The 18,326-nt window shown below is 49.5% G+C and overlaps 1 protein-coding gene across 3 annotated transcripts in view; it reads left to right on the forward strand.

Moving 5' to 3' along the window:
- LOC117006772 (kazrin) overlaps window positions 1-16,438 on the forward strand; it is a 212,873-nt gene extending 196,435 nt beyond the window's left edge. For all 3 annotated transcript variants that reach the window (XM_033079363.2, XM_033079365.1, XM_033079364.2), the window contains 7 exons: window positions 2,783-2,974; window positions 11,231-11,367; window positions 12,606-12,776; window positions 13,045-13,234; window positions 13,353-13,483; window positions 13,738-13,788; window positions 14,408-16,438. In XM_033079363.2, coding sequence (XP_032935254.1) covers window positions 2,783-2,974; window positions 11,231-11,367; window positions 12,606-12,776; window positions 13,045-13,234; window positions 13,353-13,483; window positions 13,738-13,788; window positions 14,408-14,575 — 1,040 coding nt within the window. In that variant the 3' untranslated portion in view covers window positions 14,576-16,438. The remainder of the gene's footprint in view (window positions 1-2,782; window positions 2,975-11,230; window positions 11,368-12,605; window positions 12,777-13,044; window positions 13,235-13,352; window positions 13,484-13,737; window positions 13,789-14,407) is intronic.
- Window positions 16,439-18,326: the final 1,888 nt, after the last annotated feature.

The raw sequence follows: 18,326 nt of genomic DNA on the forward strand, positions 1-18,326 counted from the left end.
AATCCTTTTTTCTACATATATATATATGTCTATCTCAAATTATATGTCTAAAATGTAAGATTTTTGGATATGTCTGATCAATAATTCAGGTTCTCCATAGGCTTTGGCTTGCAGCCAGCAGCGTGGAGAGCATGGTGCTGCATGCTTCTCTCCAGATTACATCTGTAGCTTCTCATAGATCTCTGATTTTAATCCTTCAGCAGTTTCTGCCTGGATCAGGAGCTGGGTACTAAGTGGGGATGGAATTCCCTTGTGGCCTGTTTTGGAGGAGAGATGCTTTTCAGTTTTTTCAGTGTTTCTAATTGTAACCAGAGGGGATCAGTGATTTTTGGAGAGCTGCACTGGGCAGTGCATTACAGCCCAAGGAGCCCTCTGGAATTCTTGGCTGCAGAATTCCTTCTGGGCTGTGTGTCCTTGGTCTTGTCTCCCCTCTCCCTTTCCCAGATCACTTCCTGGGGATTTTCTTGGTTCCCACCAAAATGCTGCAATTTGCAGGAACCCATGGGGATCAGTCACCCCTGTGCAAGCTGCCCTGCCTCCATCCTCATCTGCTGGTTCATTTTTTCCCCAGGAATAGCCCTTGGTGAAGTGGCATGTAAGGAAAGGTGAAAATGAGTTATCAGTGGGGGAAAAAAAGCAGCAATTTGTTGTAGCCAGGGATATTTTGTGGGTATTTTGCACACTAAATGCTCCACCATGTGTGAGCCCTTCACATCCTCTCAGGGTTCCCAGAGGCTGGAGGGGACACACTGCATTTCTCCCATCCCTGGGGAAGATCCTGTTGGCCTTGGCCTCCTCCAGTTCTTTCTTTTTGCACGGATTTCAATAAAGCACTTTGGGCTGCACCAAACCCCCCAGCCCGGCGCTCAACTGTTCCTCATTAGTGACTTTATTGCTAAATAATTTACAGAATGGGGCCTTGCCAGTTTTCATTGGGGAAGCATTTCAAGTATGTGCAGCAGATTTTCTGCCTTCCTGGCGCAGCTGCCGGGGGGGAGCTGCCTCTCCCTGTCCTGCCGCCGGCGTCACCTCGCTCTGCTGGAAAGGAAACAACCCAAGCACATGCAGAGGAGGAACAAGGGCAAAAATCCCTGTTCTGTGTCCTGTTGGGGTCCTCCAGGCTCGCTGCTGCACTGGGGAAAGGACACAGGCATGGTGGTTTAGAGAGGAGGTGTTTGGGTTTCATTTCTGTTTTGTTTTTCTGGGAACTGTGACGTGTGTGCTGATGTGATCGTTTCTAATCCCCCGTGTCCATGATGCCAACCCAAGAGGATGTGGATGTCCCATCCCTGGAAGTGTTCAAGTCCTGGTTGGACTTAGATCAAGCTGTTCTAGTGTTAATTATCCCTGCCTGTGGCAGAGGGTGGGACTGGATGGTCTTTAAGGTCCCTTCCAATCCAAACCATTCCATGAGTCTATGAAATCAATTAACCAATTTGAGATGTGAAAAGGCTTTTTTCCACCTGTGTTTTAAAGGAGGAGAATCTGCCAAACTCAGAGGGCAGATTGCAGTGGCCTGTGCACTGCCCAAAAGTGTTTTGCAGGATGAGGGTGATGGTTGCAATGTGGAAATAGCAGAAAAGCAATTTATTACACGAAACTGTGGGTGCAGCTGTAGGAAATGAGGGGCTGGAGCTTTCCTCCAGTGCCTGGTGTGGAGGGGAAACCCAGCTGGGTACTGCCAGGATGCTCCTGCAGTGTAACTGCTTGGAGGAGTGAGCAGTCACTGGGTGTAAATCTGCAAAATTCAGGATTTGGGGCTGTGGATGGAAGCGTCATCTTCCCTTTTCCAGTCTCCCAGTTTGCTGAGTGTGCCCTGAGCATATGGGTGGCTGGAGGCAGAGCTGAGACGTGTGGGAGTCACTGAGTGGTTTGAATAGGAAAGTCCTTCTTGGTTTCCTCTTACTATTATTATTACATATTAACATCTATTTTTAATTTTTTAATGCAAAAACCATCACCCAACGGAGGCTCCCCGCCTCCTTCCCATCACATCCATCCCCTTCCTTCCCCACTGCCAGCGTGGTGTGTCAGAGCTTAAAAATGAGGGATGGGGAACTTCAGATGGGCTCTTTGAAATGCTGTATATTCTATTTAAATGGTGCAGCAATTTAGGGGTCGTGGGTGACAAGAGCCCAGCCCGCAGCCTTTTCAGCCACAGCTGGAAGTTTTTTTAGTTCTGGTTACAATACATGATACACTTTTCATTGTAGATCATTTTAATACAACACAACCAATCAATACCTTTACTATTACCTATAGTCTGTTACAACTACTAACATTACCATATTCATGTTACAATTTTCTAATCACAAAAGGTCAGTGTCTTACGGTTTAAGCTAGAAGTTGTTTTTTCAGTTTTCATGCGGCGGAAAATTCTGAGATTTTTTTTTTACTTGCAACATGGCATTTTTGATTGTTTGTGAAAATCTTTTTGCTTGGTAAAAACATTTTCTGTTTGAGGTGGATTTATCCATCAAAGAAGTCCCTTTTAACTCACTTTCTCTTTGCATTCTTAGTTACCCAGTAAGCCTGGCTCAGCACTTCTTTTCCTCTATATCAAAACCTGTTATCATTTCTAGACCTTCTTCAGATTCTATACATATCTGTGAGACCTTCCTGCCAAACCCTTCTCCTTCCCAGCATCGGTGCAGGTTTTGGGCTGTGCAGGGAGGGGCTGCCCCAGCAGCATTTCCCCGGGGCTGGGGTTGGAGTTTGCGGCAGGGACGCGGGGCTGGGAGCCGGCGCTCACTTCCTCACATTGTGTCTGTCCTTCCTCCAGCGCTGCTGCGGGAGGAGGTGGCCCAGCTGCAGGAGGAGGTCCACCTGCTCCGGCAAATGAAGGAAATGCTGACCAAGGACCTGGAGGAGACGCACGGCAGCAAGTCCCCGGAGGTGCTCTCGGCCACCGAGCTCAAGGTGCAGCTGGCACAGAAGGAGCAGGAGCTGGCACGGGCCAAGGAGGCTCTGCAGGGTAAGGGAAATGGAAAAAAAGGGAAGGGGAAAAAGGGAAAAAGGAAAGGAAAAAGGAAAGGAAAGGAAAGGAAAGGAAAGGAAAGGAAAGGAAAGGAAAGGAAAGGAAAGGAAAGGAAAGGAAAGGAAAGGAAAGGAAAGGAAAGGAAAGGAAAGGAAAGGAAAGGAAAGGAAAGGAAAGGAAAGGAAAGGAAAGGAAAGGAAAGGAAAGGAAAGGAAAAAGGAGAAGGAAAGGAAAAGAAAAGAAAAAGGAGTAGGAAAGGAAAAGAAAAAGGAGAATGACAGGAAAGGAAAAAGGAAAAGGAAAGGAAAAGAAAAAGGAGAAGGAAAGGAAAAGAAAAAGGAGAAGGAAAGGAAAGGAAAAAGGAAAAGAAAAAGGAGAAGGAAAGGAAAAGAAAAAGGAGAAGGAAAGGAAAGGAAAAAGGAAAAGGAAAGGAAAGGAAAGGAAAGGAAAAAGGAGAAGGAAAGGAGGAGGAAAGGAGAAGGAAAGGAGAAGGGAAGGAAAGGAGAAGGAATGGAGAAGGAAAGAGCTTTTCACTTGGACTCTGCAGAGTGCATTCACCAGGTGCTCCTGGTGGGGGTTTGGTGTCCCCAGGACCCCCCTGCTCCTGCCCCAGTAAGGTGTGGTGTGGAGCTGGGAAGGACTGGGGTGCAGCAATGGGCTGGGAACTGGGATGTGAGGGCTGATTGCAGCACTGCAAAGGAATTCCTGCACAGCTGTGGAGCAGAGCTGAGGCAGCAGCTGAAATGCAGCTGGTGATGGGGTTTGGGTTGGATTTGAGCCCCTTGGACTTGTAGGAGGGAAACTGTGAGTGTCCTGGTGACTGCAGCTTCCCTTGTCCCACATGGGGTTAGCTCCAGGTGAGTGCAGGGTCTCCTCCTTCCTTCCCCTGCCTTTGGGGTTTTTGTGGCACTCAGGGCTGTGCTCTCCCTTCCTCACCAGCACAGCAAGCCCCAGGAATGGGGTGTGTGGAGCAAAACACAACCTTGCAGCTTTTCCACTCTAAAAGCAAGCTGCCAATAAATGCAGGCAGGATGTTTGTTAGCTGGAGCTGGGGGATGATCCTGAGCAGGGAAGGCTCTCACACGTCAAACCCTGGCAGTGCTGTGGCTCTAAATATCATCTCAAATCCCCAGCACAGCGAGTGTAACTTGCACTTGTCAGCTCGTGTTTGCGGATTATGAGGAGAAGCTGTCACAAGTTTTCAGGCTCAGAGGTTGAGCAGCACGTGGGGAGCTGTGGGGCTTCTACATCTCCCCCTGTCCAGGATGCTGAGATGCTCAGAGGCACAGGGAATTGGGCTGAGTCAGGATTTGGTGAAAGGACTTCAGGAAATTTTTTGTTATCGCTCTCTGATGTACAAAAGCATCCCTGTATATCAGCAACAGCCAAAATGCCTCCAAAATCCTGCCTCCCCCCACAGCACCAGTGCAGCCTCAGGCAGCAGGAAATGCTCTGGGTTTATAGAACTGTAATTGGAGGAGAAAAACTGCAATTAGGGAAGTTTGCTCCATGTGGAGGAAATGCTGATAAGTGTAAAACTCAGAAAAGCAGAAATATTATAATACAAGTTACAAAAAAATAAGAGTAAGAAGTCATGTCAGAAGCTGCAGTGAGGTTGTATGTGTTTCTGTGGAGCTAGTCCAGAGAAAAAGTGAGTTTGGCTTGAAAATGGAGAGTATTTAAGGAATATAATGTTGGGCTTTTATTGGGCTTTTACTTGCCAGTAGAGCTTGGTTTTCCAGGACTTCTCTGCAGGTTTGGTGGCCAGGAAGAGAGAATCTCAGCTGGCACTTGGATTGGCACAGAGCAGGAAGCTTTTTTCAATTGATGCACCTTCCCTGTCCTGCAATATTGAGAAGTTTTTGTGGTTTTGGGAGAGCTGTCTGGGCTGGAGGCTCTGGGCAGCAGAGCAGGCTTGGCAACAGTGACTGAGATGGATAACTTGAAAACGAGATCAGCAGCTGCAGGGGGAAAAAAATTCCTTTTTCCTTTCCATGAAAAATTGTCCAGAGAGAAACATAGCCAAAATTGGAGGAAAAACAGCGTGTGGTGACTGGTTGTGCCAGGGGAGACAGATCTGATGGACACCCTGGGAAAGCCATGGCTCTGTAGGAAGGAGCTGCAGGACAAGGCTGTGCCAGGAGCACAGGGAGACTTGGCCATGCTGTCCTGTGGTTTAGGGATCTGTGTCAGGTGTGTCCTGCAGCCAGAGCATCTCCCAAGAGCAGCTCCTGCTCACAGCCTGCATTCCTGCAGCCAGCCCCCATCCTCACAGTGCTGCCCCACCTCCAGCCTCCCTGTGCCTGCAGCAGCCCACCATCCATGGTGGGTCCTGTGGAATGTCATTAGCAGATAAATTATATGGAAAGCTGTCATCAAGGCTGGCTCAGAGCCTGGGAGTGCAGTGCAGCTGCTTCAGATGGATCTTGGCTCGCCAGGCCACGCTGCAGAGAGAAGCAGAGAGGGTTTTTCTGGTTGGGTTTGCTTCTGGGGGCTCCAGCAGGTTTGAAGAGCCTTTATTTTGCACAACCACACAGGGTTTGGTTTGTGGTGGTTTCCATGGAGGGTGGGTTCATTGTCTGCCTTTGGAGGTGCATTTCCAACCCTTCCCAACAGCATTTGGCACAGGGATAAAGCTGATAAGCCTGTGCTGTATCTTCCCTGTGCCATGCCAACAAGTCCTTGCTGTGGAGGGGAGAGCAGGGATCTGACCCAGCACAGGGTCAGAGCAACTCAACCAATTTATTTCTGTCAGCATGTGCTTTGTGCATCTTTATTCCACTTTTTCCTGGGCTAATTCCATCTCTTGCACTTTTTTAAATCCATTAAGATCCAATTAAAACCCCATAGTGCTACATCCTACCACCCTCTCCTCTTCTGCCACAGCTGGGACTCTGAGCTGTGCTTCCAGCATTAGTGCAGTTATTATTTCCCCTGTCCTGGCTGGAAAGGTGAGATGTGGTCTGGATTTCTGGTGTGGAAATCCCTGAAGGGAGAAGTTGCAGACAGCTTTATTACTGCTGGTCCTGCTGTGGGCAGGGACTGTGCCCAAGTGCCTGGGGACTCAAGGAGCCTCTTGGCTGGGTGACATCCATGAGCATGTGGGATAATGGCATGAACCCCATTTCTGGGAAGGTTTATCCAATATGCTGGAGCTTGCCTGCAGGAATATCACACGGAGAGCAAACCTGGTGTCTGTCCTCTTTTTGAGTGCCAGGGTGGAAACCTCAGGCTGGCTTTCCCTGCTGCTTGGAAAGGCATGAACCAACTTCATGGTTGGTTGCTTCTGCTCCAAAAATGAGTTGTAGCCTGGTTTTCTCCCTCCCTCATCTTCAGCTCAAAGCTGTGACTCCCTGGGAATAATATTTGGGCTGGGGAAAGCCTCCTACAGAGATCCATAGCATCCTCAACTTGCTGCAGTGAGGGAGTGGGCAGCTAAAAAATGAGTGGATGGGTGTCCCAGTGGATGAATGACTCAGAAGATGGGGCTTGCATCAGATGGATATCCCAGAAGGGTGTGTGACCTGGCGGATGGGTGTCCCACTGGATGGATGTCCTGGCAGATAGATGGGTGTCCTGACTGATGGATGTCCCAGCCATGGAGCCAGCCAAGGAAGCCATCCCCACTGTAAGGACATGGATCTCTACAGAAAACCTGTTGTTCTCCTTTGAAGACCCACCTGAAGTATTCAGAAGTCATTGACCACCTTGCTGACTGCTGGGTCAGGTTTGGAAAGCCCTTGGCTGTTACCAGGTAAACTCCCCAAGGAGAATTGGCTCACCAAACTTCTTCCTGGAATTTGACATTGGACTCTCATTTCCTGGCTGCTCTGCACCTCCACACACCCAGGAGTGAGTGCTGGCTCTGCCTGACCCCACAGAACATTGATGTTTTCAACATCAAGATCTTCCTGACGGTGACAGCTGCCCCAGGGGTCACACGTGCCTTTTTAATTGCAAAGCAAGGAGCAGCACTGCAATCCTGATTTTATGGGTTAGTCATGGTGACAATATTGGATTTCATGGCTGCAAGGAAGGAACAGGAGAAATTAAGTAAATGTTAATGGGACAGGATGGCTTTGCACATTCCTGGTGCACGGAGCATCGCTGGGGTTCCAGCATCCCTGAGGATGCTCCTCCCTGCACTAGAAAATAAATTTGTGATTCAGTGAATGATAAAGTCAGCTTTGATTCTGTTCCTAGCATGAAAATTCTCATTGTGTGGAGTGAGAGAAGGACTTGGAACTAGATGGGAGTTATGGGAAGCTGCTCTTTGGAGTCCAGGGGTGTGCTGCATCTTCTGCCAGTGCCCTGGTGTGTGTCTGGGCATTGCTGCCTCACCCCAGCAGTGTGAAACTGGGCAGAGATGCTGCTTCTGTGGTTCAAACAGTGGTTTTTCATCTAATATCACATTATCAAGGTGGTCAAATGAATTGTTACTCATCTGTCCTCAAGGGACCCCTGGCTGGATGGTGGAACCCTCCACCTCATAGGGCCAGGGGTTGGATGTCAGTGATCCTTGTGGGTCCCTTCCACATCAGGATGTTCTGTAATTGATATCCCCTTAATCTGATACTATTAATTTCAAAGAGGAAAGGCAGTATTTAGAGCATCCCCCACCCTGGGGGTGATGCCTGGGTTTAGGATACAGGAGCTAATTCCCAACTGGAAGCTGTTGGATGGTGAGATCAGCCTGGGACCACGGGGTGGTGACACTTCAGTGGTGCCATTGCTGGGTGGTTCCAGCCCTGCTACTGTCCCAGACAAGGCTGTACCTTCAGTGGAGGAACTGAATTTTGGCTCCTCACATAGAGCTGGGAATAAAAGGCTCTGAGGGGGTGGATTTTTAATTGTTTTGGCTGCAGGAGGAGCCCAGCACCGCGCCGGTCCTGTTACGTCTCTGTGTCCATCATTCTTCTCCCAAAGGACCAAGGGGCAGATCAAGTGGCAGGAGCTGGAAGCTCAAATAACAGGAGAGCAGGGTGACCTGGTGCAGGTGGGGATGGTGCTGAGAGCTGGGGGGGTTCACCCAGCTCCTCCCAACCCATCTCCCCCTTCGCTTGCTGCCGAGGCTGGTGCTGAGCTGCTGAGTACAAGGGGGGCTGCTGGGTCCCCCCTCTCCCTCTGCCACGTGCTTCAGAGGAGAGGGAGAAATTAATAATGCAAGTAGGAGAAGTACTTTCCACTCATGGTCTGGGTTTAGGATTTCTTGCTTCTTTTCTTGGGTTTATGAAGAGGTCAGAGGTTTGGCCAGAGCCCGCTGTGCTGGGGGAGTTTATTTGGATACTTGTGGGGGTTTGGGATACAGGAACCTGGCCCTGGATCATCAGATTAAAGAAAAAGCCATTTCAGCTCCTCAGATGGCCCTGATAGCCAGGGAAAATCTGCTTTATCCCTCCTTGGCTGGCCATGGATTGCAAAGGCTCGTTTTCCCCGACCGAGTAATTAGCTGGGCTTGTTTGCTAAGGACAAATTAAGCTGCTGCAGCAAGTGGGGCTCGGTCCAGGAGCTGCTGGCAGCCCTCACACCTCACTTCTGCCTCACTTTTTATTTTTCTCCTGCCTTTTTCAATTAATTTCCTATTAATTTGGTTTGGAATGAAGTTCTCAAATGACTTATAAATCTTCTTTAAGCTTAGGAGCTAATCATTCTTGGAGGAAGGAGAGTAATAGAGGGGAGTAAAAAAAGTCTGGTAATTTCAGCAAATCTCTCAAATATGAAATGCAACAAATGGCAAATTGTCCTGTTGGGTTAATAGGAAAAAATCTGCTCTTTCAATACCCAAACCTCATAATCTTCTTGTAATACTGATACACTGGCATAATTGGTAAATATTAGTACATCAATACGTACTCAACCTTGGGAGATAGTTACCCTTCTTCTAACAGTACTTCAGAGCATTTTCTTTTTTTTTAATTGGTGAGTGATTATGTGTTTTTTGTAAATCTTTAAGGGCCTTGAACTGCCACTAATTAAAGGAGTTTGTATGCTATAGGAGACTCACTATTTAATTAAATTCATCAGGATTCTTTTGTCGCCTCCAGCTTCAGAGATTGGCAAATGTGACTTAAACTTTTATAAGAGCCTCCCAGTATCCTTGAGGAAATGAAATTTTACATATATGGATATATATGTGTCTGTGGGGTCTGGATCTTACCCCATTATGGTTTGGTCAACTTATCATGAATTTTTCTTTTTTAGCAAGTTTTTAATTCCTGTGAAGGAATTGGGCAGGGGAGGGTGGTGGTTAAGTACACACAGGCAGTGGGAAAGGGCTTTTTCAAAGCCATGGGTGTGGTTGTAGTTGTTGTTGGAGGGTTTCTGTAGTAATTTCCTAAGATGGGAAAAAAGTAAGGGAAGTTCTGGTGTCGGAAGAGGCTGAGTTGTCCCAGGAGGAGTCATGTTCATTGAAGTGGGCGAGGAGGACTCCCAAGAGCTCCTTGTCACAAGGCAATGGGAATTTTTGCAGCATTTCCTACCTCATTTTCTGGCTTTCATTGTTCTGATTTGTCTCCAATACTTAATGGCAAAATAGTTGGTCCAAAGAGTTTCATCTCTTGGATTTTAACAGATAAAAATCTCTGTAGTCCCAAGCATCTCCCTCTTCCTCCACTACTTAGTCTGATCCCCCATCTGCAACCCCCCTCCTTTCCTTACAGCTCCATTCCAAGCACTTGATTGATTGTTCATCTTCCCAGCACACACTTAGAGTAAGAAACAGTAAAAAAGGTGGAGTAAAACCTGTGCACAGAAGTTCATACCTGAATAAACCTCTTCTCTAGACTGTGACAAGCTGGGTTGGGATGTGGGAGCTGCACAGAGCTGGATGGGGCTGGGAGGGCTGCTCTGATTTTGGGGTCTGTTCCAGAACGTGTGCAGGGCTGGGTGATTCCTGCTATCAGGTTGTTCTGCCTGAGGCTGCCTGGGGGCTTCACTGCACATCAAATAATGATGCTCTCCCTGCTTACAGGCAGGTGGAAATGACTTTTGGGGGCTCCCAGCCAGAGGAGGGTGGGAGCAGAGCTCCCCTGTGCTGGGTGAAGCAAAGGCTCAAAGCCAAGAGTGCCAAAGGTGCGTGATGGAAATTAATTCCCCTCTCAGAGTGCCACAGTTGTGGTTTCCTTGTATTTCTTACATTGTCTTTATTATCCCCACATGTTCAGAGGAGCCCAAAGGTACCTTAGGTGCAGTTTAAATCCCCAGATGAAGTGACTCATTACAGGGGGTAGAAAACACAGCGTGGGTGAAACACCCACCGTGATTTCTGTGATCTGGTGGAGAAAGGTTGGATGTGTGCATGGAGACAGGTCCCACTCGTGATGCTGCATCATCTTCTGGCAGCCCCTGGTGGCTTTGAGGTTGTTTTTTTCCTGGAGAGCTTTGGGAGCATTTAGGATTTATTTTAATAATACAAACAACAACTTGCAAGACTCAGAGATTCAATATGATGAGTGCAGGGAGAGTTGGAGGGGCAGGGGGTGATTCATTGCATCCCTGCACTAGTGGCACTTGCTCAGGGTGGAAAAGCAGGAATATATAATGAAATATTTGTGATCTGATTCCTAAACTGGGCATTGTTTTGGTGAGGTGTATCTGGAGCAAGGAGCCAGAGGACACTTCTGCAGCACTGCCAAGGACCAGGTTCAGTGCTGGGTAAAGCACTGATGTACAGAAGTGACTGAAACTCCTTGTCCACATGAGATTTCTGTAATTCTCCCTTGATTTCCAGCCTTCCACAACTGTCCTGGGGTCGGGGGTCAGCAAGCATCCCTCCCTGGTGCAATGAGGAGGGAAAACATGAAGGTTTTGGGTTCCTCTCAGGGCTGCTGAAACACCCATCACACCCCACGTGCCTCTGCTCCATCCCTCATCCTGACACAGCATCACTGAGCTGGAAGGGGACACTCAGGGCTCGTGGGAGCGCTCTGGAATCCGCCTCACTGCTAAAAATAAACTGGCTGTGGTTTATTTATCCTGGAAAGGGAGCAACAGGTTTTCCTGCAGGTCCTGAGGCTGAGGCTGCCTTTTGCTCCCAAACCTCCCTTGCCAAGGTCTGAGCTGCCCCTTGGAGGATGGACAGGGATGAGGAGCCGCAGTGGTGACGTGATGGGAATTTTGAGGGGGATGGATTGGGCACCTGCTCCAGCCCAGCCTCCAGGACTGCAATTTTGGTGCTTTGTCCTTGAAAAATGAAGGAGATGGAGTCAAGGGGCTGCCATGCCTCCTGTGCTGCAGTGATCCTCTCTCCCACAGCCATGAAAGCCGACCGCAAGCGCTTGAAGGGGGAGAAGACAGACCTGGTGAGCCAGATGCAGCAGCTGTACGCCACCCTGGAGAGCCGAGAGGAGCAGCTCCGGGACTTCATCCGCAACTACGAGCAGCACAGGAAGGTGAGTGCAGAGCCCAGCACAGAGGGCTGGCAGCAGGTTGGGTGTGAAACCTGCTCTGGAGTCTGGCACAATCCCACTAAAGCTCCAGCAGGACTCTTGCTGGAGCTGGGATAGACCACAGCAGTCTAAAGTTAGATAAACAGTGGAGGAAATAGAGACAGATCTGGGGAATGTGATGTGCAGTAATTTCACCATTATAAGCTGCACCATTTTGACTAAAATTTTGGTCTGAACCCGAAGTGCAGCTTATAATCAGGTGTGGCTTATATATGGACAAAGAACAAAAAGTTGCTGTTTTAGTTTGGAGGACAGGTGTCTGCTGAGAAAGGCAGGATCTTCTCTTTGAAATGGAGAATGTAAACCCCCTCCCTCCAAATTTTTATAATTTTGAAATCAAGGGGCTTCCAGGCAAAGATATGGGAATTAGGAATAACAGTTCTTTTCTAGGGAAATTTAAATAGAAATACAGCACTACAAAGAAACAAACCCCAAACCCTGACACAGTCAGAGTACAACCTGACACCCATCAGTCAGGCAGGGTGTTGGCAGCAGTCCCATCCCATGGTGGCTGCATCCTCCTGCAGTGACAGATGTGGCTCAGTTGGAGCAGTGCTCCTGTACAAGGTGCAGTTTCCCTCCGGAGCTCCAGTGGTGATGTGGAGAAATCCGGTTTTCCTCTGGAGTCCAGTGGAGAAAGGGGCTCCCTTAGTGTCCCAAACCCTCTGTTTTTATCTTGGTAAGAAATGTTGGGCTCTTCCCCCTGGCTGGAGCAACTCCCAATGGGATGCAGTAATTTTATCAGTCCCACAGTGGGACTCAATGGCCATGAGCAGAAAATGACTGGCTGGAGGAAGGATGGGTTGTGAAAAGATAAAGAACACTGCCCTGCCTGGTTTCAATGGATGGCCCATTAGCAGAATATCTCCCACAGAGATCAGGATCACTGCCCCCACCCTGAACAGATGGTGATAGAACAGATACCTTTATCACACTCTGTATTGTAACCCCAGACAGTTGCCGAAACCCGGAAGTGCAGTTTATAATCAGGTGCGGCTTATAATCGTGAAATCAGTGGTGCACATTGACCATTTATTTTTGGGGACCAGCTGCATTCTGAATCTCCCCAAAAATGGGTTGACATTCCTGCCAGCACAGGGCTCTTGTGACATCTGCAGATACCGCTCGTGGCTGGGGGTTGTGGATTTTCCCTTCCTGATGGCCATGCCCCGTTCCCACAGGAGAGCGAGGACGCGGTGAAAGCCCTGGCCAAGGAGAAGGATCTCCTGGAGCGGGAGAAGTGGGAGCTGCGGCGGCAGGCCAAGGAAGCCACGGACCACGCCAGCGCCCTCCGCTCCCAGCTCGACCTGAAGGACAACCGCATGAAGGAGCTGGAGGCCGAGCTGGCCATGGTGAGCTGGATAATTAATACAGAGCTGAGTGTTTGCTGCAGTGGATGCAGTACTGCAGTACTGAGAGGAAAATATTCCATCTCTCAAAAGGCGTGGGCAACATCACTCAAAAATAAGTTGATTTTTGAGTGGCACAGCTGGGATCTTGGCTTGCCCAGGGGAGGGTGGGTTTGGCGTGCAGTGTGTTGCTGCTTGCTCTGCCGCTCTGGGAGATGTTCATACGGTTTTCCCGCTCCATCACCACCTTCCTCACGATGTCCTTCCCTAGGCCAAGCAGTCCCTGGCCACGCTGACCAAGGACGTGCCCAAGCGCCATTCCTTGGCCATGCCGGGCGAGACGGTGCTGAACGGCAACCAGGAGTGGGTGATGCAGGCCGACCTCCCGCTGACCGCCGCCATCCGGCAGAGCCAGCAGACCCTCTACCACTCCCACCCCCAGCACTCGGCCGACCGGCAAGGTGGGCAAACCCCGTCAGGGGAGGAAGGAAGGTGGTCAAACCACTCCTCCCTAGGATGTTTTTGGGAGTGCATCAGAGGCTTTGCTGGTGTTAATTGTGTTTTCCCCCTGCCTCGCAGCGGTCAGAGTGAGCCCCTGCCATTCCCGGCAGCCGTCCATCATCTCCGACGCCTCCGCGGCCGAGGGTGACCGCTCATCCACGCCGAGCGACATCAACTCCCCCCGGCATCGAACGCACTCGCTCTGCAATGTAAGGGCCTGCCTGCTGGGCCTTCAGTGCCCTGCTTGGAGAGATGGGAGCTGGGGGTTCTGTGGGGCTTCTGCTTCCCAGAACAGCTTTGGGTTTGGAGTGGGGGGCGCGTTGGCTGACATGCAAAGCTGCTGCCATGGGGGTTATCCCACCCCACTGCAGTTCAGTTGCAAAATGCTGTATTTTGCTCTGGGGGTGGAGAGTCTTGGGTTGTATCAGGGTTGATTCAATGGATTCATCTCTTTGTGCCATAGGGGGACAGTCCTGGACCGGTACAGAAGAACTTGCACAATCCAATCGTACAGGTAGGGCACAAATCCTCTCAAATCCTGCTTGTGAGACCCCTTCCTGTGTTAGAAAGTACTTGGGGATGGTGGGTCAGAGGCACCAGTTTGGGATGAATGGAAGTCACCCTGAATTGTAAGTCTGGGATGTCTCATATTCCCATAATTTACCCCAAAGTCCAGGTAATGCTGTAGGCATTCACTGAGCTCAGGCCTATTGCAGTGTTGATTTTTTATAAGGTCCAGCCAAAGCATGTTATTCTTCTGTATTTGGCCTAAAACTTTGGGATATTTTTGCAGTCCAGACAGATGCTCTGACTATTTATTCCCAGAGCTGCAATCCTAATCCAGTTAAATTAAAGAGGCCAAAATCCCAGAACTGTGGAGAGGGGGCCCAATTTCACTGCAAATTCCACCACACAGGTTTCAGGAATATTACTGTATTTTGGTTCAGGATCTTAACATTACTTTGGGCCTGCATGAAAACATTTTGTGGGATCTAGATGCAAATATTTTTTGGGACCTGCACCCAAATTTTTTGGGACTGGGACCACACTTTCCATTATCCTTGACGTGAGCGAAGGGGAAAAGCGGTAAAAGAAAATCTGGATGCTCAAACTTGTGTCTTCTCCTCCCACAGTCTCTAGAAGACCTGGAAGACCAAAAAAGGAAAAAGAAGAAAGAGAAGATGGGCTTTGGCTCCATCTCCAGAGTGTTTGCCCGGGGCAAGCAGCGCAAGTCCCTCGATCCCGGTCTGTTCGACGGGACAGCCCCCGACTACTACATCGAGGAGGACGCGGACTGGTGACAGCACCGGAGCCTCTCCCGGCCCTGCACATGTACATATCCCACCTGCCACACCTGTCCCACCTGTGGGCTGTTACCTGTTGTCTTGGGAGCGATGCAGCTGTGTCGTAACTTCCGTTTTTTCCCCCCTTTTTTTCCTTTTTGTTTTTTGTTTTTTTTCCCATCCCGGTAACTCCTTTGTTGTCGCTTCAGTTTGTCAGTTTGGGTTGGGTTTTTTTTTTTTTCGTCTTGTTTTGGAAGGGGTTTTTTTGTTCTTTTTTTTTCTCGTTCTTTTGACAAAACTTGAAACTTGAAGGACTGCTGTGTCTCTGTAAATATGAGAAATATTGTGCACTTTGTGCTTGTGACGTCTCTTGTCCGAAACCCGCTGTTTTCCGGAGCCCAGCCCGCGGGATGTCCTCGCTTGGGGACAAAGGACCTGCCCAGCTGAGAGATCTTGGAGAGAAAACACACAAAAACAACAACAAGAAAATCTCCTTCGCTGTGATGTCTTCCTGGCCGAGCCCCGCAGAGGCGACCCGGGCTGGTTGTTACACCTGCCGGTCTGGAAATAAGTGTTTTAACGTTCCTTTTTAGTTGTTTTAATTTATTTGCACAAACCCAGAGGAGCTATTCTAACTAAATTATTGCAGAAGTTTTGGGATTTTTATATTTTTCCACGTCGGTTGGGATGGGGCGGGGAGGAGGAAGGGGGTGTTTGTACTGTACTGTCCTGGGAAGTTGCTGTTGGGGGGGATTGGGGCTGTGGACCCCCCAGCCCAGGCTCCCTCAGCTGCCCCAGGAGCACTTAAACGCCTTGGAAAACGCAAACCTAAACACGTGCCGGAAAATCAGACGGGGGCAAGCTGGTGGGAGCTTTGCCCGCTGGTTTTCCCTGCTTTTGAGGGGGCTCACCCTTTGCTTCAAGTAAAATTTAGGGGGATCTGGCACAAGCTGGGAGCAAGGGGAAAGGTGATATCCCAAGATATCCCATATCCCAAGACATTGCCCAGATAGGGCCGGCCACCCCGCTGCAGTTTGGGGTGTCAGCGCCGTCGGAGGGGGCTGGGGAAATCGGTACGAGTCCCCACTGGGAAGGTTTTTCTGGCTTTGGGGTGATTTGGAAGCACAGGTGGAGCTTGTTTTTCCAAATCCCTTGGAACTGCCCCCAAACCACCCCCCGGCGCAGCGGCCGCTTCCCCTCTCCACTAACACGTGCCGTGCTCTGCTTATGCCAAGATAAGTACCTTATGCTTTAATGCTTACAATATAATTTTAAGCTCTTAAAAAAAAATGTATTAAGATTTATTTAATGAACTATAATAGTGTATTATTTTTCTTAATTCCAATACGTGCACCCTGGTTAAAAAAAAGAAAAAATAGAAGGGTATTTTGTCTTAAATCACCGAAGTGAAGCAATGCCCTCGCGCTGTGTATTCCATTCCAAGGGATGATGCAGAGGGGCCATGGAGGGGGTGACAGAGGGACCAGCCCCCCAGGCTCTGCTGGGGTGGCAGACTTTGCCCCATGGCATCTTTTCTCTGCAGAGAAGCATTTTTATACATTTTTTTTATTTTTTGGGTTTTTTGTTTTGTTTTTGTTATCCTTGCGTTTTTATAATTTAAACTCTAAACCATCAGAACAGATGAGCGATCTCCTTGTTATCGAGTAGTTTCCTTTGCATTTCAGCTTTTTTGTAAATTAGGAAGTAATTCTAAAAATTACTAAGAGGATGATTTATTTAAAAGAGAACTTTGCTAAATAGCATATGAATTATGGGTAACATTAGATTTAACTTTTCCCCCTGTGAGTGGGGGAGAATCCTTGAAGGCATGGATGCAAATATAAAATTATAAAAGATCTAAATAAAGCTTATTTTAAAGTATGGATGAACTCCATGTGGTTTAATTGGAGAGCCTGGATGGGTGTTGGCATCTCTGTTGTAGCACCAGAGTGCCATGTGGTTTTTGGGGGCTCTGGGGAGGATTCAGGAGAAGGCTGAACCAGCTTTTCCCAGCTCCCAGCCAAATGCCTGCTCCTGGATGCAATAATTCTGTCTGGAGGCTGGGATTGTGTATCCCTATGAAATGGGATTTCAAGGGTTTAAGGTAAGTAAGGACAGCCAGGAGATGTCCTGCTCAGATATGGAAAATATAATGAGAAGGATCAAGAACAACAGAAGGGATGGAGAAATCAGAAAGTGCTGTGCTGGATAAATTATTGTAATCAATGTACAGGTTGATAAATTATTGTTATTATTGTTGCTATTATTCAGATGACATTGGTCACCTGTAGGGCTGTGTCAGCACTTCCAGTGGGGCCTGATGCTGTTTTGCAGGCTGAAGCAAAGGCAACCTGCAATGAATTTCAAGCCCATAATCAGGGTACAGATCAAGGGATGTACCTTTTCTTCTTTTATTTCCAACAGAAGCAGCCTCCTGGGTTTGGGAGCAGCTGGTAAGAGCCACCATACTCTGAAATGGGGAGAGCTGGAGCAAAGAAAAATGGGGAAAACCCAGGAGAAGCCAGCTGGCTCTCCAACTCTATCACCTGCAGCTGGAATCCAGCATTAATGGGTGGCACTAAAGGGCAACTGCTGAGCTCAGCAAACAGGACATGGGCACAGACCACGATGGTATTTGCTGCACTTGGAGCAGTTCCCTGCTGAGATTTGGTGCTGTCCTTTGTGCATGGGATGGGGTGTGGGTGCTCATCCATCCCATCCGTGGTTTTAAAAGTTTTGGGAGCCCTTTAGGAGCCAGGAATGTGTCAGAGTGCCACACCAGTCCTGGTAAGGCTTCTGCCCTTGTGCTGTGGGAACTGTGCCAGACCCTGTGTATGGTGACACAGGGGTCACCTCCTGCACCAGAGCAGAGGGGCCACCCTGTGTCTGTGATGTCCTGGGCTGACAGGGGCTCTTCTTGGTGGCTTAGGCTGGTCTTTCCTGGCAGTGGAGGATGCAGGAGCCTTATCCCTGCTGTGTCCCGTATCAGCCTCATCCCTGCTGCATCCCCTTCACATCAGCTGCACCCCTGCTGTGTCCCTCTCATATCAGCTCCATCCCTCTCACATCAGCTTCATCCCTGCTGCATCCCCTTCACATCAGCTTCATCCCTGCTCCATCCCTGCTGTGTCCCATATCAGCCTCATCCCTGCTGCATCCCAGCTCCATCCCTCTCACATCAGCTCCATCCCAGCTCCATCCCAGCCCCATCCCAGCTCCATCCCAGCTCCATCCCAGCCCCATCCCAGCTCCATCCCAGCTCCATCCCTCTCACATCAGCTCCATCCCAGCTCCATCCCAGCTCCATCCCAGCTCCATCCCAGCTCCATCCCAGCTCCATCCCAGCCCCATCCCAGCTCCATCCCAGCTCCATCCCTCTCACATCAGTTCCATCCCTCTCCCATCAGCTCCATCCCAGCTCCATCCTTTTCCCACCAGCTCCATCCCAGCTCCATCCCTTTCCCACCAACTCCATCCCGGCTCCATCCCGGCTCCATCCCAGCTCCATCCCAGCTCCATCCCAGCTCCATCCCTCTCCCACCAGCTCCATCCCAGCCCCATCCCAGCTCCATCCCAGCTCCATCCCTCTCCCACCAACTCCATCCCAGCTCCATCCCAGCTCCATCCCAGCTCCATCCCAGCTCGATCCTTTTCCCACCAGCCCCATCCCAGCTCCATCCCTCTCCCATCAGCTCCATCCCAGCTCCATCCCAGCTCCATCCCAGCTCCATCCCCGCCGTGCCGGTTCCTGCAGCACCGTGCTGCGCTG

Source organism: Catharus ustulatus, chromosome 24, assembly GCF_009819885.2.
Source record: "Catharus ustulatus isolate bCatUst1 chromosome 24, bCatUst1.pri.v2, whole genome shotgun sequence".
NCBI lineage: Eukaryota > Metazoa > Chordata > Aves > Passeriformes > Turdidae > Catharus > Catharus ustulatus.